Source organism: Electrophorus electricus, chromosome 8 (assembly GCF_041902795.1).
Source record: "Electrophorus electricus isolate QZ-2024a chromosome 8, ASM4190279v1, whole genome shotgun sequence".
Classification (NCBI taxonomy): Eukaryota; Metazoa; Chordata; class Actinopteri; order Gymnotiformes; family Gymnotidae; genus Electrophorus; species Electrophorus electricus.
The window spans coordinates 28,312,501-28,325,000 of record NC_137504.1 but is presented as its reverse complement, the minus strand read 5'-3'; the positions used below and the strand labels follow the sequence as shown (position 1 = coordinate 28,325,000).

The window sequence follows — 12,500 nt, the reverse complement described above, 5'->3', positions numbered from 1 at the left end:
AATTCAGTCAGCATGAAGACCGACCTTTTTGTACAATTGCCTAGAGTGAAAATGAGCGCTCTAAGGTGTGCCATGACTCGAATGCTATATTGACATGAGCGGAGGTAAAGTCACACCAAAACACTGGTCGATGACCCTAATTGGTGTCACAGGATGACCTTTGTCTTGGCTGCCTCCACCCTGTTTCCTTAGCAACCAGTCCTTGGGTTGAGAAGCGAAGCATCTGAGACCACACTTTCAGGAAGGCTGCAGGATTGGGCTGCTGGGTTCCTTCTCTGGTGTATCTGATGGTTTGAAAGCTTGACACTGAGTCTTATGAACGCCAGGGTGTTGGGGGTTGTGTGTGTGTGTGTGTGTGTGTGTGAAACAGCCTGCTCTGTCTGGACTCATACAACGCTGGCTAGCGTTGTATGCAACGGTGTGCTTAGAACTTGCAAGTGAGAAAATGGCAGCAACCTCACCTGGCACGACTCGGAATCCCTCAACGCTGAATCCCAGCTGTGAAACGCAGTTCCAAGCAGTGGTTGCAATCAGAGGGAGAGGGCAGGGAATTAAATCATCAGCTATTGTCATTATATTACTAACTGGCTTATTTGCATAATTATTAGCATCCGTATGTTATTATTATTCTACAAATAAAACATACAATTAATATGTTATTACTCTATTAAATGTTTGGTTATTGTCATTAGCAGCAAATGGCTGTCATTTTTAGGTATGCATGTTGTGATTTTTAAAGCAAGGCTTATTATATTTATTTATTTTACCTCCTATAGGCGAAGTGGAGATGCTCTGATTGCTCATAAACTGTCTCGACTGAGAAATGTCAGTCTTGCAATTAGACTAGCACAGAGATGAAGGATAAACAGTTGGTTTGCTAAGGCAGGTTGAACGTTAGAGCTGTGTTAGAAATTCAGCGTCTGCAAGGGCCTCTTCAAATGAATTGTTATGGTAAATGTTTTGGTTTATTGCCTTTTTGGTCCTGTATTTCCTCCTTACAACCAGTGTGAAGGGGTTTGAACTGAAAGAAGTGATGCACTTAAATATGATACACTGATAGTACACATAATTTCTGACCTTTGTATTTGACTTGTGAAAGTAGACAATAACTAGAGAGTAGGAAATCAAGTCATGGCTTTCATCAGAGTTGGTCAATTTCTTTCCACTTTGAAATGTGTTCTGCCTGGGCATTGAAGGTCATTTTTAGTGGGCCATGGACAGCTCTGAAGCCCACCTCTTAAATGGCTGTTTTCCTTTCTTTTCAATTATCTGAAAGAGCAAGATGACATTTGGTCATCCTCAGAGAACGCAATAACTCCCACACGTTTTGTTCTCCATTTATCCCTGGAATACAAAGAAAATGTAAGTGAGATATGCATCAGACATGCAAAGGTGAAGTACTCAGCATTTAACCTATGCTTTCCCAGATATCTGTGGAGAAAGGAGATAAGAAGTACACATGCCCGCAGAAACACAGTTGCAAAGTAAAGCTTAGAAAGCCACATATAACCCCTCATGCCCTCAAGCATACTAACAGAGTGTCTTTTATGAGCAGAAATTATTAAATTATTTGTAGCATAAAGTACTAATGGAAACATAATGATAGTCCTTTGACTAAAGCAGGAAAAACACACACATATATATTCTCACTCACTCTCTCACTCATCCTCACTCACTCCCTCCTCACTCCCTCCTTATTCAGTTTGGACACACTCATCCCCTCACTCATTCACTCTAGTCTGCAGTTTGTAATAGCATATGTCCATCTCTCTCTCTCTCTCTCTTTCACTCTCTCTCACTTCAGACACAATCACTCATCCAGTCACACCTCACGTATTCACTTCTCACTCACTCTAGACACAGTCACTCCTCACTCACTCACTCATTCACACACACACACACACACACACACACACACACACACACACACACACGCACACACGCACACACGCACACACACACTAGTACTCCATATTCTCTCACAAACACACACCAGCACTCATCCTTTACACAAATCTGTTAAGATGTTCAGAAAAAAAAAAAATCATCTCACACTTCCTCAGTTGCTGGATTATTTAACCTAAAGTAGCTCGGGCAAATACATGATGAAACAAAGTTTGTCCCAATTATTGAGCTTGGCCCAGGTGAGTGCAAGTAATATTGTAAGCCAAGGCATGCGTCTAGAGCCATTATGACTGTTCGTGTCCAGCTGACGTGTACAGCAGGGGCCTTTAACCTTGACAAGGCCCTTCTTAACAGCTCTGTGTTGTTTGTTTCAGCTCCGCCTCAGAAGACCTGGGGTGCAGACGAGGCGAGTTCAGCCGGAAGCACTACGGATCAGTGGAACTGGTGAGTCCCGGGGTGTCCTCTGTGTAGTGCAGATCTGCACTACACTGGCCTGAGGTCAGTCCTTACCATGGTGGAGCCTTGGAACTGGAGCTGGAAGGTCATCAGCCTCACTGGGGCTTTGTTCGGTGCCGCAGCGTTGGTGTGAGAGGCATCACTGGACGCTGCTCTGGGGGCTGTCAGCTAGCTGAGTTTTATTTAGAGAGCAAATCTGTCATTTTGACACCCTTTTTGTGGCCCAATATATCCACCTCTAAGCCTACAGTCTGTTTCGCTACATCCAGAATTTTCTCCTTAGCGCTCCAGTTGCTTCTGCAAATGATCCAGATGTTAGTTTCTATAACACCACGGTTGTTGCTTAATGGTTTGAGTGGTCAGACACAGGCTATGTACTGTAAATTACAGAGTGCTATGTAGTTTAAATTAAAGAACACAGCATAGCGTTAAGTACTGTTATTCTGAAAAGAGAATGCTTACAAGTGTTGCCTTTATTGGCGTCTGGCTAGGCTTGATAGCCTACACCCACGGGAAGTGGCTGAAGACCACACTCCATGTCACTTCCTCCCTCGAAGGGCTTGTGGGTAGGGTGACATGGAGGAGCCTTGTGTCAGATAGGGCTGGGTGACAAAACCACACTCTCTCTATCTTATCCAGCAGTTGGGCTGAGTATGAGAGAGAGAAAAAGAGAGAGAGACAGACAGAGAGAGAGAGAGAGCCCTACCAAGAGCTGAGCAGAGGAAACAGTCCGCTCTTACTACAGCTGGTCCTGACACTGAGCTCATTATCAAACAATAACACTTACACATCAAGACCAGTCTGAAATACAAACAATCAGACCAAACCTGCTCACAGTGACAGGTACTAAACACAGCACCACACTGACAGTGAACACCAGACCATCTTGACATCTTTCATGGTAATTACACTCATTTTCATGTTATTATCATCATATAGAGTTATTTTTTTTCTGTAATATTGCGGATGTTCAGTTGCTGTTTTAAGAATGTTTTTGCAAAATTGTAATTGAATAAAGAGAAATACAATAAAGCTTACTGAATTGAGAGAGTGAATGAGAGAGAGACAGGGAAATAGAGAGAGGGAGAGACAGAAAGACAGATAGACATGACACAGGTACTATGTGTGTATTTGTGAGCATATGTGCAGAGATGCCCTATAGCAGTGTGTCGAAAAACATTTCTGTCAGGAAAGAAGGGGGTTCATGTTTGATCTACCCTGAATGTAAAGATGCCCACACAATTATACCTAAAGCTCCTTCTGGATGGACAGCCATTGTAACTGAAATAACGCTAGCATCTTTACGCTCACAAGCCAGCGTCCAATAAAGCGTCACATTACCATTCAGTCTATTCCAAAATCCAAAATCCTGTATGGTCAGTGCGCCCAGATTCATTACAAAATGCTTCATTCGCTGAGAGACAGGAAGCGTCACCCTGCACCTTCTCTCCCCTCCGCACTCCCCTTCATTACGGCTGACTCTGTTTAATTGTTTTGGTCTGCTGATGGCATGGTTGTGCTTATCCGGACGGTGCTCTGGGCAGCCCATCACCACGAGCCGGATTTGCCCTTTCTCCCATTTAATGAATGCATTACTTTCTACGATTCACTAGTGGACGGGAGCATCTTGATGCTGTTTTGGTTGGAATTAGCTGTGTTTGAGGGTGTGTACACGAGTGTAACATTTTAATTTGCATGACTCTGGAACGCTAATTGATTCTGATCTGTGACCTGCCCTGATTCCATGCCAGCATTGACATAATCGTACATTTACATGAGTGTGAATAATTGTGTGTGGGACATGGTCTGTGCGTGTGTGTGTGTGTGTGTGTGTGTGTGCGCCTGAGTGTATGTGTGTGTATGTGAGGTAAATGGCAAAATATGTGATTGGATGCACCGCATCACTAGTATTTCATACACACACCGTAGTGCACCATATCACTAGTACTTCATACTTCATACACACAGCGTGGTGCGCCACATTAATAGTACTTCATATACACAGCGTGGTGTACCGTATCACTAATACTTCATACAGACAGCGTGGTGTACCGTATCACTAGTACTTCATACACAAAGCATGGTGCAGTGCATCACTAGTACTTCATACACACAGCATGGTGCAGTGCATCACTAGTACTTCATACACACAGCGTGGTGCACCGCATCACTAGTACCTCATACACAAAGCCTGGTGCACCGCATCACTAGTACATCATACACACAGCATGGTGCACCGCATCACTAGTACATCATACACAAAGCATGGTGTACTGTATCACTAGTACATCATACACACAGCATGGTGTACTGTATCACTAGTACATCATACACACAGCATGGTGCACCGCATCACTAGTACCTCATACACACAGCATGGTGCAGTGCATCACTAGTACCTCATACATTGATGGTTGTGCACTTTATGACTGCTAACTGACGTGCATGTGTGCCCGTGAAAGACTGGAGTCTAGTACCCACCAGAGTCAGGGGGTCCAGGTTGCACCGCCTAAATCAGTCCCGTGCACCACGACAAGAATGGCTTGGGTGAACTGTCTCGCAGTGGATCCGGCAGAGGGATTTGGATGTGCCGAAGTGACGCGTGAGATCCGCCGGATTTGAGGCTCTGACAGGCAGAGATGAAAAATGCTTTGTCATCACTGCAGTGACAGAGGCATGGAATTATGGGAGAGGATTGTAAAGCATGAGCTCTGCAGAAGTGTGCCAGCAGGAGTTGGGTGCACTGCTGTTTGTAGATGACAGCAGAAAGAGAAGAAAATAATGAAACAGACAAACATGAAAGTCATGGAAAAGAGTTCTGGCATCAACGTCTGGTGCAGAAGGTCATTTTTGACTGAAGCTTCTACTCACATGTGAAGAGCTGTAACACTGCATCAGACCTTATGGGTTGGGCATACCAGCCCAAGACATTCTGTGCAGCTGTGGTGTGCTAAAAATAGAAACAAATATATTATTTTAGTGTATGAGGTTACGATAGAATATAGAAGACCTGTGTAACATTAAAGTTAATGTACGCAATTAATTTTAAAAGCAGATTAATTCAAACTGTCATTATATCCCAATAAAATAGCTAAAGCTAAAATAGTGCCCTGGGTTCTGAAATTGGAAACTACAAACCAGCAGTTACCAAAGGGCTGACACTGTATTCTAAGACTAAAGCATTTTCCTTATAATGGGCTTAAATGGAAAGAAAAAAGCTTAGTGTGAATCTTACTTCTTTATTCATAGATGAAAGGTTCGGGTTTTTTTGGGTAGTAGAGAGTACTCATGACCAATAATATGTGAGCAAATGTGAGCATTAAGCCACGGTAAGCTTTCACTACGTAAAAGGGTTTTAAAATGTCCCGTCTGAGTGGCGCACTCAGTATAAATCAGCATAGTAAAGGCAGGTTAAAATGAGTCATTTTAAGTCAAGGTTACACGCATCTTTTCAGTGAGACTTTAATCAGCCTGCTTGGATCTCGGAGCAGTGACTTGTCTGTGAACTCTGATACGACAGCATTGCTATAACATTGTTAGAATTAAGTAAGACGGAGCTGTGTTTAGTGCTAAGCACATATTTCTTCGTAAACCGCGTAGCTACATTGCGCAGTCAACGCCGCCTTTTTTGTTAGCATCTTTGACGTTCTTGCACGTTGCTTTTAAGTGTTTAAGTTCAGACATAGTTTGTATTTCCGTGGCCATGACCTCCACAACAGGCTTCTTTTTTAGTAGTAGCTGTGTAGTTTGTCCTGCCATGACCATGGGCCATGAGAACTCGGCACTCAACAGCTTGTTTTGCTCTGTTGCTGCAAGTGTTTAGCAGGAATTTAATGGCTAAACCAACTGAACGTCAGCGGGAGATAAACGACGCTGCTTCCAATATCCAGATTATGACCAGATTTACGTCCGCACATAAAATGGGACCTGACAGAAACCCAGGCCAGGCTACTTCGGTGTGCGGGTTTTATTATTTTATTTTATTTTACTTTTTATGACCCAACCGGGAGCCCTGAGAGCGCACGCGCCTGACAGGTACACGCCGCCTGGTTATGCTCGGCCACGCCGGCGCACGCGCCTCCGCCCCGCTGCGGAGCACAAAGGCGGTGGGACGCGTTCTCGGTCACACGTGCTCGCTCACGTGGCACGCATCCGTAGCACGCGCGTGTCTGCGGATTTCCAGAAGCACTCCCAGTGAAACAATTGTTACCAGACAAGCTATTCATCCCGGGCGACGCGTCACATCGTTACAATTCATTATTTCCGTGGTCTGTGTATATCACTGTTTGGTCCACTGTTTCGTGCTTGACCACAGGAATGTGCAAAAATCCATAACTGGATTTTATCCATTTAAGACCTGCAAACAAACCTGTGCACCCCTGGGATTTGAAGTCAGAATTCTTTGCTTGTGCTCGAACCTGTAGTCTGGATTAAATTGCAATAAGAAGTTAGTAAATTAGACACCACTGTGCTCTGTCACATTCCTCACCTTACTCATGTTTTAACTTTAATTCATCCTCTTCCTCTTTATCGCTGTCTCTCTTAAGCAGAGATGAAACGTGACCTGTTTTATCAGAGCTTTCCCCCTTCCAGAGAGGCTCCAGCGTGGCCCACACGCAGCCGCTCTTGATTGGCTGCTGACCCTTTCTAACCTCTGACCCCTGATCCCACCCTACCCTGCCCCAGCTCTCCCCCCTGACCGCCTTCTGGCCAGTCGAACAACGTCATGGCAGTTGTCATGGTTATTTGGTTGAAGCAGATATGAGTGTCTGTTGCTCCCACTTGGTGTCATGTGTTTGTAAAATGTGTAATGTTGAGGTCACATTTCCTGTAGCTGTGCATTCAGCCACACTGTTGGGTGTTATTAGTGAATTAGGATGATATGCAGGCTTGGAACAAACACTCTGTACTAATTAACATTACTCTGCTCCATGCTCTAAAAAAGCTATACCATTATATCATCTCTAGCGCACACACCTGTGTACATTTATTTACTGGAGTGTGTGTGTGTGAGTGTGAGCATCATATTCCACAGCACTAATACTAAACAGAAACAGAAATGCATAAGTGCTGTTATTTGAGGGGGGATTCTGCTCTCATACATGTATTTGACTGCATCGAGTATTTACATATCTCATTGAGTATTTACATATTGCATTGTGGCAGATGTTTTTGCATATAGGAACCAAGATGGATAATCGCTGACATTTTGGGAAATAGCCATGACTGAATTTTTAACAACCCAGAACAATGCTTAAGCTCACAGACCAGGAAATGACTGTCCCAGTTTCTCTGAAGGAAAAAAGGCAGTGCTGAGTGCTCTAACTTGAAAGGAGCTTCAGTAGTTATATTGCAGTTCCATAAAAATTTGGCTTGCTAACAAATTCTTCTAATTTCTATTCCAGTTCTTGGCTGGGCTGCAAGATAGGGACAGAAATACTATATTGGGATCACACTGCGACATAATGTGTCTGCGATGTGCAGTACATCAAAAACAATAGTGAAACTTCAGATGTGACCTCGCCAAAGGACGCATTCATTTGACCAAAATTCACATTCACATTTTGTGAGCTTACATTTGTTTATTCAGACGCGCACAAACCCTTCGGCTGGAACACCTGGGGTTCGTCCAGATTATCATGACCCACAAGCAATAAAAAAAAGCGCCCCATGGCTCATTTACATCCTCCAGGCATCTGCGACATCATTACTGCGAAGGCCAGCATTGCCGCACCGACTACCACGTGGTGGTCTAGCAGCAGCTCTGGTACTGCGGTTGTTGGGTCCACACTTGCTGTGATTGCTGTACGCTTGTCCAGTAAATGTCATTTTATTTTTGGTCCTACTCCTCCAGGCTGAGTTATAATTATTGAAGAGGTGTATTGAAGATCACCCATCTATTACATAAAAAATGCAGACAGGTGAGGGACATGGGAGCATCAGAAGGCAGCCCCAGAGGTCTTTATTATGGCTGGATGAGTGTACCACTCATGCAGCTTTTCTCCCCATCTTTATATGCAGCGTGTTCAAAAATAAAATCCGTCAGCGTTCTGATGTTCGGTGGACGCCCCACACACATATGCTAAGCGGAGGAAGATGTGGAACCGGTCCGGTCGGGCGTAAAAATAGCCGCGTCACGTCTTCATCATGGTCGCGGGGCGGTTCTTCCCCCACACGCTCCTTAATTAAAACAGGCAGCAGCAGATTCAGGCACGAACGTCTGTCTTTTTCGGCTTCTTGGGAATTAAGATGCAGTTACGGTACAATGGCCTGCAAAAGGTCTGGTAGGGAGAAAAAAAAAAGCTCACTATAATTCTGATCAGCGGAAACCCCGTTCTAAGCAGAGGCTTCACTGGCAGCAGGCCTGTTCCGGCTTTAAAAATAACTGATTTGGCAAGGTGTGCTTTATTATCTCTTGCAGTCATTGGCATGACTCATACGTCGTAGGGCCAGTTACGTGGGTGTGTCGCTTTCGAAGGACTCCAACCTGAATTACAGTTATGTTGCAGCACACGACGAGCTGATGTGTGTAATGTATTGCGGTATTTAGCCTAGTTGTATACTAAATTATAAATTAGGTTTAGCTTTCTTTTTATTTTGGGAGTTGTGACTATAGTACAATTTGTGCAAGTAAACTTTATTATAGGAAGATGCTTAATTCTCATGTGGTGTGTCATGACTGAATGGGTAGTGCACTACCTTGGGGTTTTTCCAGCTAATATTTCAAAATTTTAAGGCAGCTTATCGCAGAACTGCTCTTCACACACAGACCTTTGTCAAAAAGCTAAACATTTGTCACTCTTCATTCATTTTAGGCAGTTTTGATTCTTCCCTGACTGCTTTACCACATTGGGTTTGACTAGTGGTACTCTAAAGGCACTCGTGTGTGAGAGTCTGTGGTGATGTAAGTGTATCACCTCTAAAGGCACTCGTGTGTGAGAGTCTGTGGTGATGTAAGCGTATCACCTCTAAAGGCACTCGTGTGTGAGAGTCTGTGGTGATGTAAGCGTATCACCTCTAAAGGCACTCGTGTGTGAGAGTCTGTGGTGATGTAAGCATATCACCACTAAAGGCACTCGTGTGTGAGTCTGTGGTGATGTAAGCGTATCACCTTTTAAGGCACACACGTCTGAGAGTCTGTGGTGATGTAAGCATATCACCACTAAAGTCACACGCGTGCGTGAGTCTGTGTTGATGTAAGCATGTCACGTGTGTGTGAGTCTGTGGTGATGTAAGTGTATCATGTGTATAAGAGTGGTGAGGTAAGCATATCACACATGTGTGAGTCTGGTAAGGTAATTGGATCACACGTGTGTGAGTCTGGTGATGTAAGCAGATCACGCGTGTGTGAGTCTGTAGTGATGTAAGCGTATCACGCGCGTGTGTCTGTGGTAATGTAAGCGTATCACTGCTGATGAGCACAGCGGAGTAGCTTGCTGTGGAGAGCTAACTGCCTCATCTAGCCATTCAGCTGACGTGCTGCCTGTCTTGACAGGAGTAATGCTCTGATCCTGTGCAATGGCTACTCAACGTCACCAACCCCATGTTAACATTCTTTTACTTTTTAAAATTCTTTTACTTTTTTATATAGTCTTTAAGACTATATAAAAAAAAACATATATCATAAATCAAATAATTATTACTTGTGGGCTGATTCATGTATAGCTCCCCAAGTACTGTAAAATGTGACGGAATGTGTTCCGTGGTTGTAGTAGTTAAACTGATTCTAGCCATTGGACTGTATTGGTACTGTAGCATATATTGAACCACATTTCTTGGCTTTAACGTGCTCTACTCTTCATTCTTCATTCAAAGCCGTTTGAGGATTCGTATGTGAAGGGATCTGTTGGGCGGCCGTTTGTGTTGCGGGCAGTGGATGTAGCGGACACAGGCATTCTAAAATCCAATCAAGTCAGGGCTGATGGGCAGCGCAGGGTGCATCTGTGTGTGCCGGGTGGGCGGGGCTAGGTGATTTGTTTTAGTAAATAGGATTACACTAAAAGGGACCGGTATGTCTTTCTCTCATGCTCGTATGTCTCTCCCTTTTCTCCCTGTAGTAAAATGTTATTGATTTTGTTGTGGCCCCTGCACAAATGTGTGTGTGTATGTGTGCGCGTGTGTGTGTGTGTGTGTGTGTGTGTGTGTGTGTGTGTATGTGTGTGAGTGAGAGAGGAGAGTGAGAGAATGAAATTTAAGCAATGTAGGGTAGAAGAAATGGAACCCAGAGAAAAGGTCACCTGTTTCACCTTATGACCTCTGCACCTTTGACCTTTTACACAACGCTGAACTACAAAGAAAAGGTCATATAGAGCATCTCCTCTGATATTTTCTAATGTGTTGTTTGGTTTGTGTGTGTATGTGTGTGAGTGCATGTATTTGTGTAAGGAATATGTTCTTATTGCTTTTAATGGCTGGTAATGAGTGTATAAGTAAATTTATTACATCTTTTCAAATGTCTGGTATAAATTTTCCACTGAAACATCGTGTCAATATCTGGTTGTTAGTTGGATGTCAGCAGCCTCTAAAGTGCGTTGTGAGGACTCCCTGCCAAAACAGAGACTTGGTTCAGGCACCATACTAAAGGTCCCCCACTGATACAGCCTCCCTAAGATTGTTCTAATCCCAGAGAACACTGGTGCTCTTGAACCACAAGAAGCTTGGGTCATTGCTTTGCTGGCCCCCTGCTCGTCCATCTGCACGTCCTTGGTGTGACACCAAGAAACACTCAGCGGTGGGATGGAATTACAGCATAACCCAGGCGAGCAGAGCCAAAGGAGTGTCCAAAGACATCAACCAGACATCCTCGCCTTCCTCCTGAGGGCTAACAAAAGTACAATTAATAAATGCTCGGAACTGCAGGGCACTGGTGCTAAGACCTCGCAAAGCGCAAGGCCAAACGTACAGGTGTAACAGCAGGCTAATGAGAGCACAAATGGAGAACAGGTGCATATAATGAAGCACAGCCTGTCAGGAGTCTGGGGAGGCAGAGCCGAGTCTGGGGCTCACATGAGGGCACAGCACTGCCCCGCCAATGAAACCGCCACATGACCTCCTGGAAGAAAAGGTACTGCTCGGCTTCCACGGTTCCTCGGGGGTTGGGGGGACGGCATTGGTGGAAACCACGGCAGGATTCCTGCGTTGTGACATGCAGGACTGAAAGCCTGACCAGGTGTGGTTACATCACACGGCATGAACCTTCATTATATTTTTTCAAACTTTTTTAAGTGATCTGGTAAAAATAAAACATTATTGAGCCTTTAGGGAAGTTTTCTCTTTAACTTTTTTTTAAAAGCAAACTTCTCAGCCATTGCCACAACATGAACTGCAAAATTCACTGCTGGCACTGGAAGAGCTACCACAGTCTAACCACACAACTCCGGGTCTGCGTGTGTGTGACCTGGTCTAACCACTCCGGCTCCGGGCCTATGTGTGTGTACAGGAACAAAGCCGGCGACGCTTCCTGGAGCCTGGCCAAAGAAACGTATGAATCCGCACACAAGCTGGTAGGCACGAGGCGCTGCCTCGAGCTTTCTCCTTCCCTCTCCGAGTCCGTGGGAGTCGATAAGCACGAGCTCATTCCACCAGCCGTTTGACAACAGCTGCGCGAGAAGAGCAAAAGCGTAATGAGACACGCTTCCTGGCAGCCGCTCAACTCTCACTCTTCCGCTGTCCGCAGCCATGCGGCCCGGCCCACTAAAGCCCACTGGAAAGCTGGTGTGATGGGTCCCCTGCAAGTAGCAGGCAGCCGGGCTTTAGCGCTTCTGGTAAGCAGAGGAGACGCAGCGGCTAATTTGCATGAGTCAGAGACAGGGGCACTGGTGTGGTGTGTAAAATACAGGGAACACCGGGAAAACGAGGCCTTTCTATCTGGTGGCTTTCTGCCGTGATGCTCCAGTAAAGCGAGAAAGCAACAGGGGCTGCTTCTGCCCTAGAAACTTGTCTAGACATGTCAGTCAGAGGGAGCTAAGTGTCCTTACTAATATTCAGGGTATTGTGAGGCTTAGCAGGATCCTGGACTACTGCCCCAAAGGAGGGTAACTGCAACTGTTTCTCTAAACGTCTCCTCGAGTTTAATGGGGGCAGGAACCGGGTAAAAAAAACAGGCGCACATGTTCTCCCTGCCCAAATAGAAGCTGTTT

General features: G+C 44.9%; 1 protein-coding gene across 4 annotated transcripts in view; it reads left to right on the top strand.

Annotated features, from left to right (window-relative positions):
- Nucleotides 1-12,500, top strand: part of garnl3 (GTPase activating Rap/RanGAP domain like 3) — a 70,891-nt gene that overhangs the window by 21,579 nt on the left and 36,812 nt on the right. For 3 of the 4 annotated variants that reach the window (XM_035527475.2, XM_035527474.2, XM_035527476.2), the window contains exon 2: nt 2,280-2,349. In XM_035527475.2, the coding sequence (XP_035383368.1) occupies nt 2,280-2,349 (70 nt within the window). Of the gene's footprint in view, nt 1-2,279; nt 2,350-12,500 lie in introns of those variants that run through there. The other variant, XM_081718852.1, reaches the window with a different exon arrangement.